Below are 26,101 nucleotides of genomic sequence, written 5' to 3' on the forward strand. Positions count from 1 at the left end.
CTAAAATCCACACAAAGTATTATCCCCCAAGGATATACCCTCATACCAAGTTTGATGTAAAACCACCACACGGTTCTTGAGATATCGACAAAAACAAAACGGGACGGACGGACGTACGGACGGACGTACGGACGGACGTACGGACGGACGTACGGACGGACGTACGGACGGACGTACGGACGTACGGACGGACGGACGGACGGACGGACGACCCGAAAACATAATGCCTCCGGCCACTTCGTTGCGGAGGCATAAAAAATCATATGGTAGGATGTTTTGTGATACAATAGACCTACACATATGCATCAAATGTGATATCTTGAACATTTGTAAAATCACTGTTTCCAAAGGTAGACAGTACCTTCAAGAGCAGCATTGGTATTAGTTTAGTCCTTTAACATTGTCTAAGTGAAGACATGTGGGTCATTTAAGCATAACTGTAGTAGATCTACCTGTCAAAATATAAAATTTTGATTTTTCAAAGAACCTTCTTGCTACTGGATGCATCCGAGCAAATTGTTTCCATCGGCAACATTCACTGTGGATCAGCAAATCATATCATTATCAATAGGAAATACTTGAAAATATTAACATCTCTAATTATTCATGATGTCCCCTGCCATCACTAATATATCTCTGTTAACAAAACACAAATGAATGTATGTTCATTTTGTCTCCTTTTTAGGCTCAATCTTACAGTGACTACCACGGATATTTCACAGCATAGACGTAATAAGAAAACTGTTCAGCAGCGAAATAAAATGACATGACATTACTCAGCAGTCACAGTATAAGAGAGTGAATAGAATTAGGGCATCTGTTCATAATAACAGACAGAGACAAAAACACGGGTCTAGACACTATAGAACATGGGCGAGTTGTGTCCAATTACATACAAGTGAGAAACAGAGAGAAAAATGGAAAAATAGACCAACTGGGTTTGGCTGACGTACACAGGGTACAATAAACAAAGGGAGGGTGGAATAGATGCTAGAGGTAGACAGACAGATGAAAGGTGAGGGACCCCATCAAACCTTAACCACCAGCACAGAATGGTAAACAATAACGAGGGGGGGGGGGGGGGGGGGGGGAGAGAATCACGGAGACTGAGATCAGAACAGCTGGGCAGCGTTCTAGTGAAACTTGCCAGGCACTGACAACTCTTCTAAGCTACTGAAATCCTTGCGTCTGATTGGCTGCGAGCAAATTTGTCAGTGAAAATCACTGACAAAACACTTCATGAAATCCCCCCCCCCTCCATCAGAGCATTCTTTGTCTGACCTCAGTGGCTTTCAGGCTGCGGTTAAAAAGACTGGCATAAAGGGGCGGAGTCGTAGAGAGATGGAAAAGTCCAGAGATATCAAATTACCACAATGAGCACTAAGTATGTACAGATGTCAGATTACAATCAAATGCCCAAGGGAGATATAGAGACCTGGAGACACTGAAGATAGACATCTTGACCTGATTTGATGAGGGTGATACAGGGTGAAGCAAGAAGGTATTGGGAGATGTGGGAGGGGGGTGGGTAGGGATGCAGAGAGATTTAAGCTATGAAGTCCCAGAAACAATATTTCTACAGTTTGCTGCTTTATCCTTTTATTATTACAAGTGGGTACACTTTTTACCATCCACTGTTAGTATTTCATAGGGGAAGGGAAGAAAATTTCTTCTTTGTGAACCCTTTGTTGTTCTTCACGTACAATTGTTTTGGTTGCATAATTGTCAAAAGCCTCTTAATTGCTAAATTCTAAATTGGCAGTGTATTTGAGAAGATTTTTACTGAATTCTCCCTCAAATTGACAAATTATTGTACATTTATTTCTAATTTGTGCTGACTTAATTAATTTAGGCAGTTCCAACTACTTTTCTTTCTGCCCACTATAAGATAAACAGTGAAAATCGGAGATGACACTTTAATGATGGCAAGATGATATCTGTCAAAGAAAATTCTCCCGAAACTCGATGGGTAAAAGTGACAAGGCTATATCTGACCTGCGTGAGACTGAGACCCAAAGTGCGTGCGCAGCTGATCTTGTTGTTTTCTCTCGACTTCGCCAATGTCATCTTGATGATGTCCCCATAGTCATTATAAAACTGAAAAGAATGAAGTTAGCATTGGCTACTTACATCTTCAACTGGGCACTGACTGACATAGAGGTCCGAATTCATGAAGGTAGTTCAAATCTAAACCATGGTTTAAATTTCGACCATGGTCTAAAATAAGCGTGAAATAAGCGTACCTTTGACATGCGCGTATCAACATGTGTTTGTTACTGGACTTCTGTTGGCGTACTCAATCTGTCAATCGTATTTATGCAATAAAAAATTTGCATAAACTGTGGCCTAAATTTAAACCACCTTTGTGAATTCGGACCATAGTGAGAGTTACCTGACTCATAAAGAATATCGGGAGAGTATGGTACTTGTGCAATCAAATTGTCTTCGTTTTAAGTGCAAGTGATCACAAAGTAATTTCACACCTACATTTCACTTCAGTACAACAGATCACTCTTATTTTATCCTCATAAGTACAATTCTTGGTATGTGTTGAGATGCAGCTTCATACACACGTAAGTATCCTTATTTGCAATATTTTCATTGAAATAAAGGCAGCTGAAGGAACAAATACATACTTCAGCATCATCACATTCTCTTGCAATTTCAACTAAAACATGAGAGAATACACTCTTATAGTCAAAATAAACTTTAGAACATCTTCAGCAAAGAAAGAGAATAAAATCAACTGGATTCACTTTTTTTTCCTCTCACTACCAGAAAAAAAAAAAGGTGTCTTGTTTGATCTAACATTCAGCATATCACTCTAAAAAGGAATAAAGGTCATCAGAAATAATGAGACAATTAAGCTCAAGGCCACCTTCAGTTGCATACATATCAATAGGGATACACATGATGTGTGAAATGTTTAGTTTGTTCAAAGACTAGTATCAAATCTGTAGAAACTGTTACATCTGATGTAAAAAAAAAAAATAAATAAATAAATGAATGCACTGCCAATTAAATTATTAATAGGAAACAAAATATATTTTGTGTAAATCCACATCATACAAAAGACAATTGAACATTCTTACAACCATGATTAATAAGATTCATTTGTCTAATGTACTGAACCATACCCAAGCAGCTATTGAGATGATTGGTGTACTAACCTTCATGTAGTGCTTGAAAATGCCCGACGCGTTCCTCATCTCAATGATGCTGAAGACGATCAGCTTACAGAAGGAGGCCAGGAGGTTGCGCCTCTTGTGGAGGACCTCGATCTTGTGGGAGTCGTCCCCCTCCTCTTCATCTTCTGTCAACAGAGGGCGGCATGACCATGTTCAAAAAATGAATCATGACTGCAGCACAGCACAGTAGCCTGCCACATTTATGCTCTTCAATCATACACATTTTGCATTTACCATGGTACTTTTATCTAGCAAGGAGTACAATACAATTAATATGCACTTAATATGCACCTTAAAGGGAAAATTGTACAGAGACGGACAGTTATCGGACAAGCTATAAAAGTAGTGTCTAATATTTCATGAATTAGGACTTTCTGATAACATTGTGAGTGGATGAATTTGCAATAATGAAGTACAGCAGTAAACAGAAAAAGTTGGAAGTGTGTGCATCCATTTGCACAGTAGGTATGCCAGCGCCAAGGCCTACTAAAATGTATTATCATGCACCTTGTTCATGTACTGTGTACTGCATACCAGCATGTCTGCGTGTGCACATTACATTTATTTTGGAGTCAAAGTTGATATTGTTGTGAATTTTTGAATTCACAAACAGCATCCAACTCACTGGTTTCGAGAAAATAAAAACCTCACAAAATATATGCGATATACAGCAGTTTTAACTAAAAGGAAAACACAAAAGCATCACTAAACTTTTAAACCAGATTTCACATTGGAGAAGAATGTTAGAACTCAAAATCAGCAGATTATTTAACATCTTATCCTCCCGTTGCCTGCCCAGCAGAAGGGCCCTAATTCTTGCTGGTGTGAAAAATCACAAAAATTATGATCTCATCACATGCGAGAGCTTTCAAAACTCTGTCAAATTATGTCAAGAACAAAACTTTGATTTTGAGGTGGATTTCGTGCTAGGGCGCTCTGTCCTTCTCTCTCACCTTCATCATCTTCTTCCACGAAGACATGCTCCTGCACAAAGTCCGACAGCTGCGTCTGCAGGTTGAGGTTGGCCTCGTAGACCAGCGGCGTGAGAGCGCTCTGTATGGCCAGCTGGCGGCTGAAGACCACCATCAGGTCGCAGATGGTGGTGAAGGCGTCCTCCCGGATCTGCTCGCTGCCGTCGATGAGGAGGGAGGAACAGGTCTTGATCAACTCGCTGCACTGTTTCCTGATCTTCCTCATGTCCGACTGGCCACCAGAAGGCGTGGGAGAGAAGAGTTTTAGAGAGATATATTGAACAAAGATGATATAAAGAGATAGATAGATTAATAGATGGAGCTTAATAGATAGGTACATAGATAGATAGATTGGTAGGTTGATAGATAGATACGAGAGACAGATGAATAGATATACAGATGGATAGATATAAATTTATATAGATTGATGGGTGGATGAATAGATAAATAGATAGACAAATGAACAGATAGATGGAGATAGGCAATAGTGTGAGGAAAAGATGAGATGGGAGGGTGAGAGAAAGACAGGAGGAGTGAGAATTTCACATACATCTGACAAGGACGTGATGACACATAATTATTCAAACCATGAGCTTCCAACAACACACGCCAACCTTTTCAGTTTATGCTCTGCTGAAAGATATATGTTTTAAAATGAAAAAAAAATGGAAGGGAGAAGAAAAAAAATACAAATTCATATGTAGTGCATAGCAGGTAACGCTACATTTAAAGCATTAGGTTGTCATAGTAACACAAGAAGGATGGTTGGGGGGGGGGGATGATGGGAGAAGGGGTAAGGGAACATCCTTCTCACCATTTCTGGATTCAGGTTGTCCAGCTTGGACATGTTCCACATGATGCCATAGTGGCAACAGGCAATGGCGTGGGTGAAGATCTGGTCTGGGGCTGTCCCACGGTCACTGCATCGCTTGACCAGACTGAACAGGGAGTCATACAACTCCCATGGTGTCAAGTCGTGGCAGCTATGGAGAGGCAAAACAGGACAAAAGGAACAAGAAAAAAAAAAAGAATGAATAAATCTTGTCAATTTGAAGATCACACAAGCCAGCAAGATTGTTATCTTTGATTACTGTACGAGTGGAAATTTTCGTAGTGTGGAAATTTTTGCACATTTCGCGCAACCACAAGCTCCCATAAAAATATATGCCCTCAAGTATTTTTGCATGCCATATGTTCCAGTAATCAATGTCCTGATTCCGTGGAAGTAAGAACATGCAAAATTAATTTTACCCAACCGAGTGCAAAAAAAATTACTCACACGAAAATATCCACTTTTACAGTACACCTGAAATATGCCAAAGCCTACATCAACTGGAGAAGACATCAAACCTATCATTTCCAAAGACTTGTTGTATTCAAACTTTGAATGTGCATGACACACACACTGACTGGAACTATGAGTGTATTATATAATATCACTTGCATGTGACACATACAGTATATCATAGCTTGCAGAGATAGGGCGCTCTGCTAAATAATAATCATGTATTTGTTATCAGACATATAGTGTCTATACACATGTCCTAGCATCGACAGGGCTGATATAAACAGAAGAAATGCCCAGCTAATACAGTCATGTAAAGTGAATACAAAAGGTATGTTACCAACTTCCTTGCTGTACATAATGGATATCCTTACAAAATCATAAAAGAAACAACATAACGTTTTCTTACTACTTCTCATTGTGAATTGCCCTTCTATCAGTAAAATAAAACTTTTTTTTAAATCACATGTTTTCCAGAATATTTTTTCATATCATGTTATCATGCAGTGTGAGAAAAAAAAATAGTCAAATACCTGTAAAAGGAGGTAATTCTTCTAATACTTGATGAGAGAGCATAAATCTCATCTTCTGTTGGATTCTGTGACTGTTGGTGGAGAAAAGGGATGAAATGCAGTCATGAGTTATGGAGTAAGTTTGTGAGAGAAAATAGGGGCAGAAATCATGACAGGGAGTATCAACTTACAAATGCTTAACATTTCACAGACAATCTTACTATCGATACTTACTAAAAAGATATACTGCATACACCATATATTTAGCCAGTCAAATTTTTGCAAATAAAGAATTTTTGAGAATTTTGGAAGTGGATATATCTGCGATTGCGAAGTACAGTAAAAAACAGAGAATGATATGTGTGCACATTACACTCATATTGGGATTTGAGTTAATATTTTTGCATGTTGTTAAATTGGCTAATAACACCCAAAATGCACAAAAAAAAAAACACCCAAATATATGGTAGATACAGTTTTCTAAAAAAATCAAACTACATAATTCATATTCATTCACATTTAACTACACAAACTCTGAACTATGCAAAGTGCAGAAGGTTTTTTTTCACGACAATGTATACAGAAATTTAGTTTCAACTTTAATCGACCTTCAACTGCCCACCTCTTCAAAATAGTGCACTGACTTGAAGGTATAGGGCTTCAACACTTCATGTCAATTGGTAAATGGAACACAAAATGGAATAAAACTAATAAAAAACTGCCACACTCACCATGAGGTACGCATCAATGCTCCTCTTGAGCTTCTCTGCCACACTGTCAAGGAGCGTACTCCTCGCCACCTCCACCCTGGGCGTTGTGCTGAACTGCTCCCCTAGCAGACACTCATAAGTCTTGGCACAGGCGTCCAGCACCTGGGGGGAGGGGGGCAGGGGGAGGATGTCATCGAAAGTGTTTTGTCAGTGACCTTTCACCAATGAATCTCCTCTCAGCCAATCAGATGCAAGGATTTCAGTAGCTTAAAACAGTAGTCAGTGATTGACAAGTTTCATGAAACACTGCCCTGGTATCAAGAATAATTAAGATGCCTTCATTAACCAGCTAATCAACTTTTCTTTTTTGATGCCTTTAACACTGATCATGCAGCACAGACAACCAATCCTACATACCTGTCTGATGGTCCTGCATATATATACACCATCTTTCATGGGAGTTTCTTGGGTTATTAGAAGCTTATTATGGTAAAAAGAAGTAACTACAAATCAGCAGATTGGATGGAATGGTACAAATTGGCACTACCTTTGCCACCACTGTGTTGTAGGGGTGTGATAACAATCACTGATTCAATATGTGTAGGATACAAACTTGCATACCCTGGTATTCAGATTATCTTCAGAGGTGTGTGCATGGTTTTTTATTTTAATTTTTGTTACTCTGATGGCATACATTTTTCAGTTTCTGAGCACAATGTTGAAACACATATTTGCTGTGCCCCCATTTTGAAGGAGAGTTCAGACCCTGCTGACCAAGATTGACCCGCCCAGTGTAGTCTCACCTCAGACTCTGTGTGCTTCTCCACAATATCCCTCATCTGGCGGAGCAGAGAGTCCAGGTGCTTGTCCAGCCGGCTGGTGGTGTAGATCTCGACATCAAAGTGTTGGGGGATCTCCAAAAGATTAGCCACCTTGTCCCAGTCGGTGTTGAACTGCATGCAGGGAGATGTGGGAATATGGCAAATAAAAAGAGCTCTAAGAGAGGATAGTGTAAAGACCTTACAGTGAAATCAACATCATATTAAAAATGGCTACTAAGAAATAAAATCAAACAAAAAGTAATTGAGGTTTCATCAAAATCTGACCTTAGATTCAAAAGTTTCAGAATATGAAGTGGAAACAATGATATAAGTAGAAACTACCACACAAATTAGATGGGGTGATGACTTAACAGCTTGCCTTCTACTGCCATGGCAAATATAATCAAACTGCATACAACATTAGAAAAGAAGTTTTATTAAAGCTATATTCCATAAACAATTTTGTTACAAATTCAAAGAAGAACCCACTTAAGTCGACAGATTGCTACAAAGGGCATATTAAAATGTTGAGGGTGATCTCACCCATATGGAAATGATCATAAACCATGATTTATTCCAGTACATGTACTCTGAGGCAAGTCTCTGTGATATATCCACCATTCTGCTTCTTGCAGCAGTCATACCTTGGCAAGTAGTTCTGGGAGCTTGGTGATGAAATGTTCTGTGAGCTTCATTTTGTCCTCCTGCACCACCTTCTTCTCTTTACTGGTTAGAAGTGACTACAAATATACAATAAAACACATCAGTGAGGACTTTAGTAAGAATTACTCACACAAGGTACTTTTAGAACAGTCTAACAGGCAACAGCTGAGGGTGTTTGGACTTTTTTCATGGAAACAGAGTGTGGGTTGTCAAACTAATGCCTAAACAAAATGTGTATCATTCGTTTTTATAAACTAATGAAGCAGATCCTTGTCATTTGATAAGTTATCCTTATCACCAGTTTATGAAATGAAAATCTCGCTTGGTCACCATTGCGAAGTGAAAGTATAATGACCAGTCAAGACCAGTCATTATACTTTACCAATGACCAATCATAAGTAAAATTTTGAGTTAGGCAAAAGAAATGCTTGGTCACGCGTATGCTCACAGTTGATCATTTGATAACTCCATCATCCTATAATGCAAAATAATGCACACAATATTGCCTTGTCTCATGGGAAAATTATATGGCAGACTAGACATATCGCTACGGCTACTGATATGCCTCCGCCATAATGCATGGTTCTCCTAATAGGTCTATAGTACAATGTCTTGACAATGTGTGATGACAGTTTCACACAACTGGCAAAATATTAAAAGGACAGGTTTGACACAAATGTGCTGAATGTTCACTTTCCTAGAACTAGGTTCAATTGGATGAATGATTAAAATGTCAGAGTGCAGGTATTTGGGGAACTGATGATTTTTACTTGACTTTTGACCCTTTTATAAGTTTATGCATTGAGTAATTTTCAAGGTATTGAGGAAAAGTATAATTTCAGTATCAAATGGGAAAATAGCATTATCTAAACCTGGCCTTTGACCTTTGACCTCACAGTTCCAAAGAGAATCACTGTTAGGTTGAACATGCAGAAATATGTAAGTTTCATGATGATACCTGGAATTACTTTCGAGATATGGAGGAAAAAGTGCAATTTAGCACTTTCACTTGACCTTTGACCTTTGACCTTTGACCTTTTGGCAAGAAACTTCCCCAAAAATATATATTGGGTAATACATGCCATACATCAAGTTTAAAAAAAAAAAAACCTTCAGGCATATTGCATTCTAAGGAAAGTAGTGATATTTTGAGGAGTTGACCTTGACCTTTGACCCCCTGACCTTTGACCCACGACCCCAACTTCCCTAGATAATCACTGCCCATCAGTACAAGCATATATACTAAGTTCCATGAAGATACCTTGAACCATTTGCGAGATATGGAGAAAAACATGAAATTTCAAATTTTTTTTCACAAAATAACCTGTGACCTTTGACCTTTGACCCTGTGACCCTAAAATCCACACAAAGTATTATCCCCCAAGGATATACCCTCATACCAAGTTTGATGTAAAACCACCACACGGTTCTTGAGATATCGACAAAAACAAAACGGGACGGACGGACGTACGGACGGACGTACGGACGGACGTACGGACGGACGTACGGACGGACGTACGGACGTACGGACGGACGGACGGACGGACGGACGACCCGAAAACATAATGCCTCCGGCCACTTCGTTGCGGAGGCATAAAAATTATGGACACTGAGAAAATCACATTCAGAAATCAAGCTGCTGGTACCTCATTCATACTGTCATTTAGTTTAGGCTACGTTGATACTTGGTCTGGACTCAGATCAGATTTAATTGCATGAAATGTCTTAGGGTGCGTTTATCAACTCTTTTTCTTGGCAGAAACAGGTTTTCCAAACAGCTTTCAAGGAATTTTTACGAGTTGATGAACGCAAAGCTGTTTTGAAAGCCCTTTCGGAAAGCCTTTTCGAAAGCCACAAATTTGTGGCTTTCCAAACAGGTTTCCTAAACAGGTTTTCAGAAACCTGTTTGTAAAAGCCTTTTGAAGTTGATAAACGCAAAGCTGTTTTGAAACAGCTTTGTAGTATTGTACTGCAGTTACGAACAATGCACGCCTTATATGACCTCTTCTCCTCGGATCGAATTGCGCAATGCAGCTGTGCAGTGACAGGCCAGTTATTGTGTTCGCGAAGAGTTGATAAACGCAACTATTTTGGAAGCCCTTTCTAAAGGGCTTTGGAAACGGCTTTGGAAAGGGCTTTGGAAATGGCTTTTGAAAGCCGTTTAAACAGGGGAAAGTTGATAAACGCTGCCTAGGTCTGTGTGAGGTCTGGGTCAGGCCGATTCTGGGTTTGTGTCAGTCCTTACTACCAGCATGAATGCAAAAGTTTGGGTGTGGTCTTAGTCTAATACGGACTCAATCTAGACGTAAGCCACAAGTACAAATATCTCTACCTGGGTGTAATATGGGTTATGGTTTTGGTCTTGGTCATGCTATGTCTGGGATCAGGACAGGCTTAGTCAGTAATATGAATGCCTCTGTTGTGGTCTGGGCTCATATCTAGGTCTGGCTAAATCAGAGCTCATTCTGGATGGAGACATGATGTGGTTTCAATTCATCCTTGTGGTTTTATGAGCATGTTACCATAATACTGTATCTGTACACATACGGCTTCAGTAAAAGCACATGCTTAAACTTTTCTGTTCAAATTTCAACATCTTGGTTTTCTCAAAGCCAGCAATCAATAGAGAAACATGAGTAAATACACTGCTTGTGAAATACTCGAACTACATCAATTACAATGTAAAAGATACCTCAATAATTACATCATTTACATCAATGTAGACTCAGATGACCATGTACAGCCACACACAGATGCAATCTTTGCACAGAAATAGGGCGATAATGGGAGATATTGACAAAATCAAAGACAGTGAGGAAGTAAGTAAAAAGCAGAGAGCTGTCAAAGCTTCCCACCTTCTTGGCAGAACCTCTCCCAATCGGAGGATGTCCAAGGGCTGCTTGCCTCACAGCGCTGACCATGATTTCAATTAATGCTGTCTCCTGGCGGTCATCAAAGGCTTTGAAAACAAAAGGTCCAGCATCAAATGGCGTATACACATAATACTGAGCATAATTCCTTGGAGCAAGCTTTCTCTCTGTTGCATAATGAAACCTCTGAAACCATGTTCAAGATATTTTTTATCATCAAAACAACATTTATCAAGAGGCTTGGGGAAAATAATACGAATGTACAACTAAAACACTGAGAATTGATTCTTTGGTAAATAAACATTTTATGAGAGTAAAATGCAGGATGACTGTGTGAGGTCAGTTTCCGACTTCAAATTTGGGTACATATACATTTCTTGTTACTTCTGTTTAAGCCTTTTCCCTTTGATGTGCAGTTAGGGACAGCTACATGTACTTTGTCAGAGAACTACCTATCATATGATTACTGCATACAATGTAGTGTTGAAATGCAAAAGATGATATTGAAGAGACCACTCTGTGAGTTCACAATCTTCTGTATATTCTATACAACATGAAATAAAAGAGAAGGAAATTCATCTCACCTTCCTCCCCTCTCCCTGGGTCTTCCAGTAACAGCTCTGTCATGCAGTCCCAGTCTCGGATCATCTCATTGATATCCCATAGAGAGTCGACAAGGTAGGCAGCATGTTCATGGAGCTATACACACAGACATGGTACATCATATTATAATGTCCGACATCAGTTATCCGGCCATCATTTATACAGATCTATCATTATCCAGAAATGGGCTGCCTTACAATTTTTTTTAAGTTTTCATTTGCACTTTCGGTGCCAAATCTTTGAAAATTGTACCCTCAATATTTCTGTGAATGATTTATCAGTGACACTTAAACAAAAATCTGCAAAATTTGTACACACAATTTGAAATTAATAGTGCTCTGCAGTGGTATCAAACAGCAGCAGTAACATGAGTCACAAACTCAATATTATTCTTGGTCAGTATCAATCAAACAAACACATATGAGAAGGGATATTCTATCCACATTTCATATCATGCTTTATCATCTGAATGAGGATACATGACGATACTATGAAACTAATCATAGTTTAGGTAAATTGATAACATGTATATACAGTTGTACCACCATAGAATGGGCCAAAAAGTGCCATATTTGAGCACATATCTTCTTAGTGGGCCAGATCCCTTATTAGGATGCCTGCTGGTCCAGCTAACTGAGGTCAGACTGTATTTCCTTTTCCTGGCAAAGTGCTTTCCAAATATAGGCATAAAAGGCTGCATTTTTTTTTTTTTGTGCAGAAGAAGAAGGTAATTCTCTTACACAGTCAGATATCATTTCTGTAAAACACAATTTTTCTATAATGATCTACATCACAAAATCCTGCACATTATTTTGAGGACTGTCCTAATAAAACACATAAATTTCCTACACACTATTTACACCTCAAAAGTATTACAACAGACACATGTGAGTACGAGATACATGAATTTGTATCAAAATAAATGAAAGACCAGAAACTAGTAAAAATGTTTGCAATGCATTGCAATCAACCAGCACCTGAAAGTTCAGATTAAGATATTCAATTAATTAGGGAATGATTATGTGTCTGAGAGCAACTTTCAAATTTGACCTCTCCTGGTCTGTGTGAGAACAGACATTCAAAGAAGAAATGACATATAGAGATCACATGAAAGATCTAAATCCAAAAAGATAGTACCTCTATTGTGGAAAATAAATAGGATACGATGATACCAGCATCCTTGTCCTACCTCACTTTCGATGAAAAACTGGACGAGGTCTTTGATGAGGGGGGCGTTGATGTTCCTCCTCTTAGTCCTCTTCACCTTCCCGCTCTCCAGGTCCTCCCTCTTGAAGAGGCGCTCGTTGAGGAACTCCCCTGCCGCCTGGGCCACAGCCCTGCTGGAAGAGTACACCAGCTGGTAGACATTCTCACAGTCCTCCGCAGACAGTATGTCCTCATTGTACCTGTGCATACGTCAAAGGTCACTCACTTAGATTTTTTCAAATTTAAATGGTAAGATTTAACAAAAATCAGAAGTACAGCCTATTCTATGATGTCAAAATTAATAACTAAGGAGAAAAAGAATCTATTCAAAACCTGACTATAAAAACCAGTTACATGAGAGGAAAACTTGAAAACTGGACCACTGTCTGCATTAACCCTATTTTAACTGGGGGGGGGGGGTCAAATTGACTCCCCCCCCTCGACGTTTCGCGCCACAATTCCGCAATGCGCAAAAATTTTGCCGCATCGTTTCATGACTTTTTTCATTGAAGTCTCCCGCATATTTTGAGACCAAATTTGCGACGTCCGGGTACACCGTTCTGAAGTTACGTAATGTTTTGCATATGCATGTCAACCCAGAAACAGCTCAAATTCATGGTATCATGTGCAAATCCAATGCAAATTGTGTTTTTTGGTTAAATTGATACAAATTAGATTATTTCAACTTTTAACCATCGAAATCAATCAATTCTTGTGTAGATAAGCCTGAAAAAGTGCCTGCAACAAATTTTGGCAAAAAAACAATAGAAAACAAAAGGTCGAAAAAACAATAAAATACATAAGAAATTAACAAAACAATAAAAACAAAAGAAATTGATCTTGATTGTGCTATTTTTTTACAAGAAAATTGTTTGATGTGTCTTGAGGAATTCTGACACAAAAATTTAGCAATCCTTCAGTTTTTTTTAATGGAGTTATAGGTGAAAATATGATTTCATGCATAAATTTGCATAATTAATTTATTAAAAATAGAAAGGCAATATTTTTCTATTGTATGACCATGTAATCTTGTAGTTGACATCCGGTTCTATCTTTAGGCAAAATTTCGCGGCGATCGCACGATCGGCGGCCGAGATCTGAAGGGGGGGTCAAATTGACCCCCCCCCCCCCCCCCAGTAAAAACTTGGTCTCAAATAGCCCAGTTAAAATAGGATTAAGTGGCAAATGTTGGCAATATCAACAAAAAGCATAACTCGTACTGTAAATGACTATGCAAGGCAAGTCAGGTAAAAATTTTTATGGATTCATGTGATGAATATAAATCAATATATATGCACAATGACTTGATGCTAGCAATTGAAAAAATGCATGGATTGTTCATGGTCAAAAGCTAAAACTTGCCTTTAATCTCTATTAGCATTAACAGTAAAATGTCAAATGTCTTGATGGCAGCTTGAGCGCCTGTTGCTACAGTTATGCATCTGACTTAGTGGAAGGCTACTTTTGTGGGGATACATACAAACTAGTGTAACAGTACTCACTTCAATATGAGTGTGACGACTTTGATGGCATTCACGGCCACGTCTGTTTCCTTGTCAAGCGTCATGGTGACGACGCGATCCTTGAATCGATTCGTAAACAGTTCCAGTTTGGGGACCAGTTCTGGGTTGCCGTAGAGGGCATGGAGTGCCACAAGACACTTGTTGCGAACATCACCGACCTTTGAGAGACATAGATGAAACAAATGTTATAACATTGTAAAACAAGAAATGTTTGCAGCATGAAATTTTTGTGAATTGGAGCTTACAGCCTTTTTCCGTAGCGTGAAACTGTGATGAATTGGCATTCAACGCATTGTGCAGATAAAAACTTTCACATGTATTTCATTTTTGCAAATCTTGGCTCTGCGCGAAATTTCGTGGAAGTTTCATGCGCACAAAAAACTTCTGATTTTTAAATATTCTCTCTGATATATCAGGCCATAAGTTAAACACAATTCTGCAATTTTGAAGGACTCGCTTTCTTATGCTTTTGATATACTTATTTTGGTGGGCATTCTTAGAGGGTGTATCAAAGAGGACTAGCATTCATTCATTCATCTTTATCGGTCCATGCCAAACATAGAAATTTATTTCCATTGGCATTACATTGTACTAAAATAATCATGACAATACTAACACATTTCAAATCACAATAACACATCTCAATGACAGGTACAATGAACACAAACAACACCCTACAGTCATGTACATGGACATAATGTCTCCAATTAGGTGAAGAGATATGACAAATATGTCCATTGTCATACAGCTTCACACTCTATAACAGTATATAACATCCAACATATAATTGCAAATCACACACTCAACTGCATGTCTTATCTATTCTCCAGGTTTGCAGTACCTACACTATGTATCTTGCCATTCATTTCAAAACCTTAGATTATTAATAGTCCCCAAAACACTCTCATCTGACATCTAGCTGATAAAATTACAATCACTGAAAAGAGTATACCTTGTCATGCAGGGTCCACCCCACATACTTAAGATAGCTGTCACTGAGAAACATCTCACTGTAGCTCTTCATCCAGACTCCAATCTCTCCCATGCAAATAGCTCTGATCTCTGGTTGGGTGTCCCTGTAAACGGTATTGAAGACACGATATTGGATCTTTAGTTGATCATTCTACATTACAGAACACTTTCATTAATACAAAACGATCACAATAACTGAATAACTGAGCAGGATTTCTTTGAGATCGTGCCCAAGACATACATACATGTACTGTATATGTCAATATTTTCGCGCGATTGATTTTTCGCGCTCAGCCACTCAAAAACATATTCGCAGGTTCCTAAATTCGCACTGCATAATTGTCAACCCATTCAAGTTATGCAGAGAAAACTGTGAAGATATTTTCACAGGTTTTAGAACTTGCGCTATCCAGAAGGAGCCAAAAATACATGAAAATTTGTGCATTTACAGTATGACATTTGATAGTAAGTTTATAAAAGCAACATCAACAACAAAACCACTCTTTGGAACAACTCGACATTATAGTGCCTTCTCAGATCTTTATGCGATGATTCCTTTTTATCAAAGCTTCATCAAAGTTACAGCAATTTGACTGCCACATGCAGTCAACTTGGGTGTCTCCACATTAAATACAATCAGTATGTCTGCCTCAAGTATATGGCCAATTATTTACACTTAGGTACAGTTCATTGGCGTCTTTGCAATTGGGAAGTATTTCCAATCCATTGCTCCATTCCACAAAATAACATCAATATTGGAACAAGTGACTATTGGAATTTATGGCAAGAAATTGGCATTTAAAAGTCAAATCTATGTGACCTTTGACATCGATTCTTCACCTTTTATCTAGTCCTGACAGGCAAGTGAGTGTTGGTAGTATCTTTTACAAGATCACTAGTGCACAATCCTAGCTGAAATAATACTGGTGGAAAATGACAGTTGAAAATCAAAGTACAGTAACTTTTGACCATGAGGGATTTTGCCAAAAGTCTGATCAATGCAGCAACACCAAACTTACATGGGTCCAAGCACCAAGAATATCTCATGAATGTTTTTTTTTTTCTCTCTCTGTCAAATTGTGATAATGAGATCTAGGAAGGACAGACAGAGAAACGACCTGAAAACATGCCTCCTGCATCCTATCGGGTGGAGGCAGTAAAATCTTCCTACGTGTTAAAATTACCTGTATCTATGCACAAAGATGCCCTTGAAGATGTTATTCATCATCTGCTGTATCTCCTCCGTGTTTTCCATGATCTCCTGTCTCTTGGCCATGAGGAATTCAATGCGCTCGCTGGCCCGCTTAGAGGACTGCTTGGCCCGCTCGGCGTCGTGCTGCCGCTGCGTGTTGTCGAGGTTCACACTCAGGTTCAGCGCCACGTTTACAAGAGCAGTCATTAGCTTCATGGCTATTGAGAAGAAGAAGGAGAATGAGGAGGAAGGGACAAGGAGAAGAAAAAGGCCAGTAAACTCCCATTAACATCAACAGAATGTGTAAAACACAGCATTTTCATACCCCATGTCACCCTCATGTATCACACAAGAGGGCGCAGTCATAGTTCCAAGATAGTATATACTGTAGACAAACTCACTACACATTACTTTTTTTATGCTTCTAATGCACACCAATGTCCAGAAGAGCTGGTGTGTACTTTATCACCACATACTACTTCATTCAACCACCTAATGCTGAAAACTCATTCAATCCCCTCTTCAGGACTCTAATCCTTATAGTACAAAACTGCTCTACCAAGAAACTACATGTCCACACCCCCCCCCCCACACACACACACACACAACACACACACACATAATTAGTGTGTCCCTTAACCCTTCGATCCTCTATCTCTCCTACATATCTACAATCTTTTGACGTAAACCAACCTGCCAGGGAACTGGTGTGTCTGAAGGCCCGGACCTGAGAGTCGCTAAGTCCGGTCAGGAGTGAGATAATGCTGTCCGCCATGTATTGGTCATACAGGATGCTGTACTGGCACTGCCTGACCAGCACACTGATGAAGTCACAGAAACTGCTGCGGAACTTCTTGTAAGACTGGCCCGAGATGATGAGAGGGTAGTCTCCACTTTCCTGAAGCAGAACAGAAAAGAAAAGGAAAGAAATGAAATGTGAGCATGCATGTAACAAATACTGAATTGTAAATAATCAATAATTATGCAAGAACATTTTATCTTCAGTGGGTGAATTAATCTGCAAATTCTTACATCCACTTTCCCTTTGAACTTTTGCTAGTTTAGTTCATACACTTCCAGTGCAATGCAATTACATACATGTACACCTTAGCACCGTAATGTGTTTCTAGTAGTAATATCTTTCACACAAAGTTGACAATTTTCCATCACTGAGTGTTCAGTTTGGGTCAGTTTAATGATGGCATGGCAGATGACCAATATATTGCACAGAGCGAAGCAATGTGAAACACTGTAAACTGGTATCTGATTAGGACATGAGCAGCACAGATATACCATTACAATACCAGAAACCACATTATTTCTACGATGACTTTTATGGCAACCTATGATTTTGGACATGAATATTCAGTGGATGCTGACCTCATCAAATTCCTCCGTCATCCTCCTGATGATGTCACTGTGCTCCATTGTGGTCATCATCTCCGCGGTAACGGTTCCCTTGCATCCCGAACTGTGGATGAAGAAGTTGATGAGGTCCAGAAGGGCCTCCTCGCGGTTGTTCTTGTATGACTCAATCCAGTCGTCCACAACGGTCTGGAATAGCAGCATGGACATGATGAAGAGGTCATACATTGCATTTATACTATGTGTCAATCAAATAAACACACATACAATGCATACTACCATTTGTTTTTAACAATCCGTAACACACTAGCCAAGAGTCAATCAGTACACTTTCTTTATGCCTGTTTATGCTGAATTTAATTTTGTCCACTTCTTATTTCCATAATACACATACATCCAAAGTACCTTTGGAACATCACTCACCATACCACGCAGATAATACACTCTTCACCAACACAGGATTGAAGTATTTTCATATTTGTGGACAAAAACTGAACAGAATTTTAACATTCTCCTACAAGCTTTTGTAGAAATCTGCCCCTGAAATCATCCTACTGGAATCACTAAAATCCAACAAGAAGAAGAGTGAGTACTGAAAATATGATATATGGCTAATGATTATTACCAGGATAAACATAACACTAGATAAACAAAGCAAGATATCCCAAAAGGCATTTAATTAATCAGATGGTACAGAAAATACATCAGTTACCTGCAGAGCACTCTTGCCATGCCTTACGATCTCAAACATGGTGACTGGCTCCGCGCTCGTCTCGGAGTCATCATCACGACCTCGGCCCTTGAACCTTTTGGCCTTCTTGCCATGCTGGTCATACACAGGAAAGAGATATTCAACATTAAAGATATATACATATATTATACTTCAAAATGAGTGGGAGGTATGAAGCATTTGATGATAAGTACTGTACAGTATGCCATATATTTTGCAAAGTGTTATTTCACAAGTCGACTGATATACATGAAGTCAACAGCTGGCAAAAATATTGCCACCTGTATCAGAACAGGAATGATAATCGTCTCATAGGCGTAAAAATTGATAACCTTTTTTCCTGCTTTTTTTCATATTTTTCTCAAAAAAAGGAATAATACCTACAGTACCTACTGCAGTGGTTTTAGAGAATGAATTCAACCATGTACAGAATGGTTCTTACAATTCTTGATTCACAAGTTATTATGCCTACAAAATAGAGAGAATAAAAGCGTTTTGAAGTTATTTGCATTTTTTTATAATTACAGATGCAAAATTTATATTTATAAGGCTGCAAATTTTGTGCATAACTTTCAAACAATATAAGCTTATATTCATATGTGTAACAAACATTACTTTTCACCATCAACACTGCTGACTGTAGATATGCATGGAATGCAAAAAGGAAAACAAAAAATATCATGCCACTGATAGTGCACATACTACTTCTAGTTTAAATACTACAACTAGTAATACTATCAATACTCTGAGTTTTTTTCATCATCATTATTGTGTCATTCATTTTCATACGCATGTTTGTGTGATGATTTTTGAACTTCATAACTCACGTTTTCTTCTGCGCCTTGAGCATGTTGGTTATTTGGAATTGGCGTATTATAAGTACCCTGTATTATTGTTATTATTATTATTATTATAATTATTATTGTTATTATTATTATCATTATCATTATTATTACTATTATCATCATCATGATTATCATTATGACAATAATGATAATATGAAGTAGGAGAACATATTCCTGTACATCATATTCCATTTTGTAAACAGTTAAAACTATCAGAAGAAGAAAAAAAAAATCATTATTTAAAACACAGCATCCTTGCAGCACTAAATATCCAGAGTATCTACTGTATCAGTCCTTGTTGATACATAAGTTCAACTGTAAAACTTGAGGAAAAGTTATTGGCATAAGGTGGCAAGGATAAAGGAATTTTTCAAGAAAAGAATTTTAAATAAAAGAGATACTTACAAATCCACCTTCATCAGAGCTGGTGAGAAATGAAAATAAAGAAAACAACATTAAGTTTGCTCAAAGTGATTTCTGGCAGTGAAAAAAAAACCCTGCACAGTGCACAGTAATATTACAAACCTATGTTAAATAGGGCAAAGTGCATGTGTTTTCACACTCTAAACTTAAACAAGATGAATAGGAAATCAAGACATTTAGTTTACTGCCATACTGAAAAAATCCAAAAATATTCTATCAACTATAGCAACAGTGCAACTAACAGGGTAAGAAGTTGATAGATTATTGCCACTGGAGATATCATTGTTGGAAGTTATAATTATAAATCACAATAATAAAAGGTTTTACTGTGGAAAATATAATTCTAGTCATGGAAAGCATGGAATTTCCCAGGTTAGATTTGTTGTTGTCTACGTGTGAGAAGATATGGAAATGGATGAGGTAATGTCTACATGTAGATGTTGGTCACTTACTGAGTGCTCTCTGCATTGGTGAAGTCAGATTCCTGGGCAGGAGACCGGTCACCCATGTCTCGCTGCCCACCTCGCGTTGCTGGCATCATTGGTGGTTGGCTGCCATTGGAGGGAAAATCATTCAGTGATGTCAATTACGGCAATAATGTGAAGAAACTAATGAAACTACTCATTCACACAAATTTACATCAAAAGAATTACTTGTAAATGTAACACAAACTTTAGAAGTGACATTGATGTAATACATTGATCAGCATTTCAAGCAGTTTTAGATTTCAATTTATTATTAGAAGGCATGCACTTTATTGATGCACTTTCTTGATGCATAACAGAGTTACTGCACGCCCACTTTCATCACCAATTTGTCTGCATTTTATGAGTAGAGTGTAGGTATAAAGAAACACTTTATCCATCATACTATGATTTTACCTCATATTTTGTATTGTAATATTTTTCTTTGGGAAATTGTGCCATTTACTTCCATGTCCTTTAAAAACATGCACACAGCCCATATTTAAACGGTTTATATTACTGACAGTGTATATTAAAAAATTTGCTGTCTGCATTCTTATGTACTTGTATCTTCATATCTTGTCTAAATTTCTTGCCAACTGCTTCACCCATTACTCATGTTAGAAATATATACAATACTTGGCAATTTCACAACTTTTTTCTGCTTTATATGATTATTTTTATCAAATTATTATTATGTATAAGGATTAACACATTACATTAATTTGCCTAGTTGTTCTGCCTTTTGCTAGTTTTGTCCTTTGTAGTGTCTTCTGTTTAAGTCTTTGTGATGTGTGTTTGGTCTTGTCCATGTTTAAATGAATATTATTATTTCTTGGGGATTAAAATTGAAAGCTGGTCTAAGCCTACACTGTATGTTGTACTTGATTCCTCCACTCCTCTCAAAATAAAGCTTATGTTTTGTACATTTAACACTAAATCATTTGTTACTGGCAGAAGTGCATATTTTAGTGTATGAGATGATATCGCATTCCACTTCACTTGATTAATTCCAAACATTACAGGTACAGTACAATTTTTCCACCATTTATGGCATCTTCGCTTTGCAAGAAGGAGAATTAGGTTTTCACATACATATAAAATGGGTATCGCCACAGACGACGCATACACTTCATTTTACATGCAATTTTGTGCATGGACAAAATGAACTTAGGTGATTGGTCAACCGTGAAATGTAAACGAACATGGCTACCTCTAGTCGCGGAGAGAGCATAGTTGTAAACACACATCAACCCAGATTTAATCTTATAATGGAGGAGGAACTGCAGGAGATCATTAACTTTACTGACAGTTTAAATACCAAGAAGCAAATCGAATACAGGCTCTCTGTATTTTTTAGACTTTTGCCAGCAGTTTAAGACCAACTTTGAAAACATCAAGAACTATGAGTTGGATGAACTGTCCCAAGTCTATGCGGGTGCAAGAAACAAGAAAGGAGAATACTAATCAGCAAGGTCGATGTATTCCATTCGCTTGGCATTGCAGCGCCACTTTCTGGTTTCCTGCAATGTCGACTTCATCATAGCAGAAGAATTTTCTCTAAACAAGGCACTCAAGGCATTGTTAAGGAAGTTGAAAGAGTGTGGAAAAGAAAGTATGAAGCATCACCCTCCAATCACTGCAGATGAAATGAAACTCATTAATTGACAAGTTTATATCTGAGTACAGTGAAAAGGCTGCAAGATAAAACGTTTCTGGATATAATGCTTCATTTTGCTAATAAAAGACTGGAAACTTTGCATGCTATGAAGCCAGAAGATTTCATTTCACACCAGGAAGAAGATAGAGAATTTTTCACTCTTGAAGACATGAACACAGCAAACCATCAGAATGATGATGATGACCAGTGCTAAACAGGACAAATGCACTCATACTTATAGCCAAAAAATCCTTAAAGCCAAGTCACCAACCTCAAAAGGTATTTGTCAAAACCAAACCCCGAATGTTTCTGGGTGGCATGGCACAGGCCAAAAGAAATGATCAGTGACAAAGAAGTGGTGTACCTAACTATACTCAGCCCAGTCGCTGTACGTAGATACGTAGCACAGCGTAGTAACAGCGTCTGGTCGGGCTATGGTGTACCGTGGTAAGGAAATGCACCACTGGGCAAAACCACAATGGGAACAATGACTAAACAAAATAAACCACAATCCCCTACTGTTCAAGAGAGCGGTACCAACAGGCAATCACCAGGCATCAAGACTTCACCCCTGTGTAGTGAAATAACATATGATTATATAGGGCACTCATATCCACACATACAGGTGCACGTATGTGCCCGTATATGTATTGTCTGAACGACACAGACCAGCAAGCGTGAGATGTCGTGGACCGGAGACCGAGCTTGAACCAGGAGAGAGAAGCTATTCTGGACGAAACCACCTCGACGCACTGTTTGTCTCCTATACCGGGATACAGTGACCGGGCAAGGCACTCTCCACTGACGGGAAGCGCACCAGGTGAGTAGACACTTCGGCCATTACAACATCTGCTATTGAAGTCACCTCATCAAACTTTCAACCACTACCAGGGCCCCATTTCATAAAAGATGTTAGGATAGCAACTTTTAGTAGAATGACAAATACCAATGGCAATAGCAACAGCTAATCCAACAGCTGGATTATTGTCATTACCATGACAGCAAATTGTCATTCCAGCAAGAGTTGCAATCATATCAACTTTTTATGAAATGGGGCCCAGAACCTCCCAGTCTCACACCTCACGTCAGTGCAGTGCAGGGCAGACTCGACTCACCTCAGCTCAGCTCAGGCCTGGCCTAAATAGGTAAAAATAAAAATATTATCGTCTAGCAACTGTTATCTATTGACAGTATTATACAGGTAGGCCTAAATGTAGTACAATGTATCGGTATATTCTATGTAATGTAGCTAGGATGTACTACTTGATGCGGGTGCCGATGTGGTTAAAATCCATAACTCAAAAGATCAGCAAGGCTACGCTACCTGCCTGGCGCTGGAGTAGTAGCGAGCGCGAGGTTAAAATACTAGTACCAAGAGCTCCCTATCCCTCCTGTACATAGTCAAAGTATCTGTACGCAAGTACATGTAGTAAGCTCAGTCAAGAGGCATTTGAGCACGACCGATCAAAATAATAGTGACATAGAATTTACACTCATAATTCACTCTTCAACCCAAGAACCAATGTCAAACAATCTTAGAAAAATTCTAGTTTGATACATGATACAAACTTACCAGAGCGCTCGACTTTGTTGCAGAAAATCAGCAAAACATATGAGAGTTTGCCTTTTCAAAATCCACCTTTCGCGCGAGATTGTCTGCTACACAAGCTTTGTCGTGGAGTGGTGTACTCACTGGGATTTAGTGTAACATCTAACAATAAACAGCGCAAAGATGTGGATAAAAAAGGATACCATTCTTCTATTTATTAGTGGTGTTTGCTGCCCTCAACGTTGGCCAAAATACCACGCGAGGGAGAGAGATCAGAGAGGGGGAGAGGGAAATAAAAATACTACAATAAAAGCAGTGTAACAAAAGTGCATGTATGTCGACAGTGTAAAAGCAAATACAAGTAAAGCAATACGTGTACTTCTACTACTTCAACTGTACACTGCATACTACATCATGTACTAATAAAGGTTTCGATAATCATGATGACAATAATAATAATAGTAGTACATGCAGTACACGTAGTAGTAGTAATAGTAATAGTAATAATAATAATGATAATGATAATAATGACAATAATAATAATGATAATAATGATAATAATAATAATGATAATAGCAATAATAATAATGATAATGATAATAATGACAATAATAATAATAATGGTAATAATAATAATAATAATAATAGTAATAATAATGATAATAATGATGATGATGATAATAATAATAATAATAATAGTGATGATGATAACAGAAAGGAAAAGAAGAAGAAGAAGAAAGTGAGATTTGGTGGTTTAGTTATAAAATATACAAGATAATATTTTACAGCTTTCAGTCGAGTTTGTTTCGTTGTATTTTAAAGAAAGAAGAGAGAGAAAATTTTGTTTCATATTCCTCAAAATAAACAATACCTTTTAATGGTAACACAACAGACATAAAATGGACAAGACACATCTTATTAAAATACACAGGGAAAAATAGGTCTACATTAACGGTCGTGCGGATAAGTACTACAGATTTAAAAAAAAAAGAAAGAAAAAGGGTGGTAGAGAGAGAGAGAGAGAGAGAGAGAGAGAGAGTAACATGGCGGATACCTAGGCCTACACGAAAAGTAAGTTCAAGTCTGCAGGAATTGCAGATTCCCCGGGAAATATGAGTTTTAGCATTGCGGAGGTTGAAAATGATTGAAACTGACCAAAATGAGCATTCATATCAAAAAGAAGAAAAAAAAGGAGAACTTCAGTAATTTCCGTATTAAGGCACAACCACGATGATGAAATAATTAAGTCATTTACACAGTAATATGTGATACAGTATATGCGTACAGTACGTACAAACATAATAGTACAACAAGTCAAAAGGACAAATTGTTAAGCTGAGTGCACGATCATCGATTTTATTGGATATTTATACACTAAAACACCTCACTAATCACTCCAAAAAGTGATGTTAATTTACGTCTGAACGCACAAAGAGATGCACTCTGAATCATCTCTATGAATAGGGTCAAAATAACTGTCTAGATACGGTAAACATCAGGGCCGGTGCAACCGGGGGAAGGGGGCTCGGTCCCTAACTTTTTTTTTTTTTTTGCACTAGAAAAATGTGGTTAAGTTTTTGTTTTGTTTTGTTTTGTTTTTGCTTGTCAGCTGATGAAACCCGGAAGTGGCACCACAAATAAAATCGATGTCCCTCGGATCATCATCACCATCATCACCATCTGTATAAAAGTAGAAGAGGAAAGGTATAGATAGCTCTGTGGGTCTCCTGTCGAATCAACTGCGATTCGGAAGGTTTTCTACAACTAGAAGTGTGTTGTGCGTGGTGGATCTGAGACGAAAATAAAGTGTTCACGAGCCCCAGCAGATCATTTTTTAATGGTTAAACAGCCAAGCAGTGACTAAAAACTCTGGTAGACCATTCCAAGCATGTTTAGGCCCCACATCTAAGGTTCGTTTGCTGAAAGATAATGCTTTTGAGATATCATAGCTTGCAAGGTATAAGTACATTGAAGAGTTTCGTGGGATGACCCTGGGTATATGTGTGCTGATACTCCGTTTTCTTTAAAAAAATATGCTCAGGGTTTATTTTGTCTATTCCATGTGTAAGACCGTGTACATCTGAATCACATATATTGCCTCCTTCACCATTGTTCACGAGTAGCGAGAAACAAGTTCAGTTGCCGTTCAAAATCTGTCTGAATATTACCAGCTAGGGATCATCTTTGTTTCACTACGCTGAACAGCCTCAATATTACGGATTATCGTCATAATAGTTACACAAATCTGGAACTCCATGAAATACTTCATTATTCAAAACAAAGACGTACCGGCGTTTTGTACAGTGGTTATCAAATACATAAGAATCGTTTTATCAATTGGTCCTACTAATTGACGCAAACTAATGCAAACTAATGCAACCTGATGCAAACTGACGCAAACTAATGCAAACCCAAAACAAACTCAATGCAAACTACTAATTACACAACGCTATCCTAGGGTCTATCCTATGTGAAAACCAAGTAATATCGATAACAAATATCGGAAAATGACACCCCGAAATACTAATTAATGCAAACTCAACGCAAAC

General features: G+C 38.2%; 1 protein-coding gene across 1 annotated transcript in view; it reads right to left on the reverse strand.

Moving 5' to 3' along the window:
• LOC139722130 (cohesin subunit SA-1-like) overlaps positions 1-23,654 on the reverse strand; it is a 40,914-nt gene extending 17,260 nt beyond the window's left edge. Inside the window, exons 1-20 of the mRNA XM_071633449.1 lie at positions 23,577-23,654; positions 20,332-20,430; positions 19,862-19,880; positions 18,594-18,707; positions 17,897-18,070; positions 17,210-17,414; positions 16,509-16,734; positions 15,305-15,428; positions 14,332-14,510; positions 12,813-13,029; positions 11,605-11,719; positions 11,006-11,109; positions 8,132-8,227; positions 7,470-7,619; positions 6,688-6,828; positions 5,978-6,048; positions 4,974-5,142; positions 4,142-4,391; positions 3,171-3,313; positions 1,996-2,097 (exon numbers count right to left, since the gene is read on the reverse strand). Of these exons, the coding sequence (XP_071489550.1) occupies positions 1,996-2,097; positions 3,171-3,313; positions 4,142-4,391; positions 4,974-5,142; positions 5,978-6,048; positions 6,688-6,828; positions 7,470-7,619; positions 8,132-8,227; positions 11,006-11,109; positions 11,605-11,719; positions 12,813-13,029; positions 14,332-14,510; positions 15,305-15,428; positions 16,509-16,734; positions 17,210-17,414; positions 17,897-18,070; positions 18,594-18,707; positions 19,862-19,880; positions 20,332-20,420 (2,688 nt within the window). The 5' untranslated portion in view covers positions 20,421-20,430; positions 23,577-23,654. The remainder of the gene's footprint in view (positions 1-1,995; positions 2,098-3,170; positions 3,314-4,141; positions 4,392-4,973; positions 5,143-5,977; positions 6,049-6,687; positions 6,829-7,469; positions 7,620-8,131; positions 8,228-11,005; positions 11,110-11,604; positions 11,720-12,812; positions 13,030-14,331; positions 14,511-15,304; positions 15,429-16,508; positions 16,735-17,209; positions 17,415-17,896; positions 18,071-18,593; positions 18,708-19,861; positions 19,881-20,331; positions 20,431-23,576) is intronic.
• Positions 23,655-26,101: the final 2,447 nt, after the last annotated feature.

The sequence above is a fragment of the Diadema antillarum genome, unplaced genomic scaffold, assembly GCF_040938485.1.
Source record: "Diadema antillarum isolate AM-2024a unplaced genomic scaffold, OU_Dant_1.0 scf00000157, whole genome shotgun sequence".
Lineage (NCBI taxonomy): Eukaryota > Metazoa > Echinodermata > Echinoidea > Diadematoida > Diadematidae > Diadema > Diadema antillarum.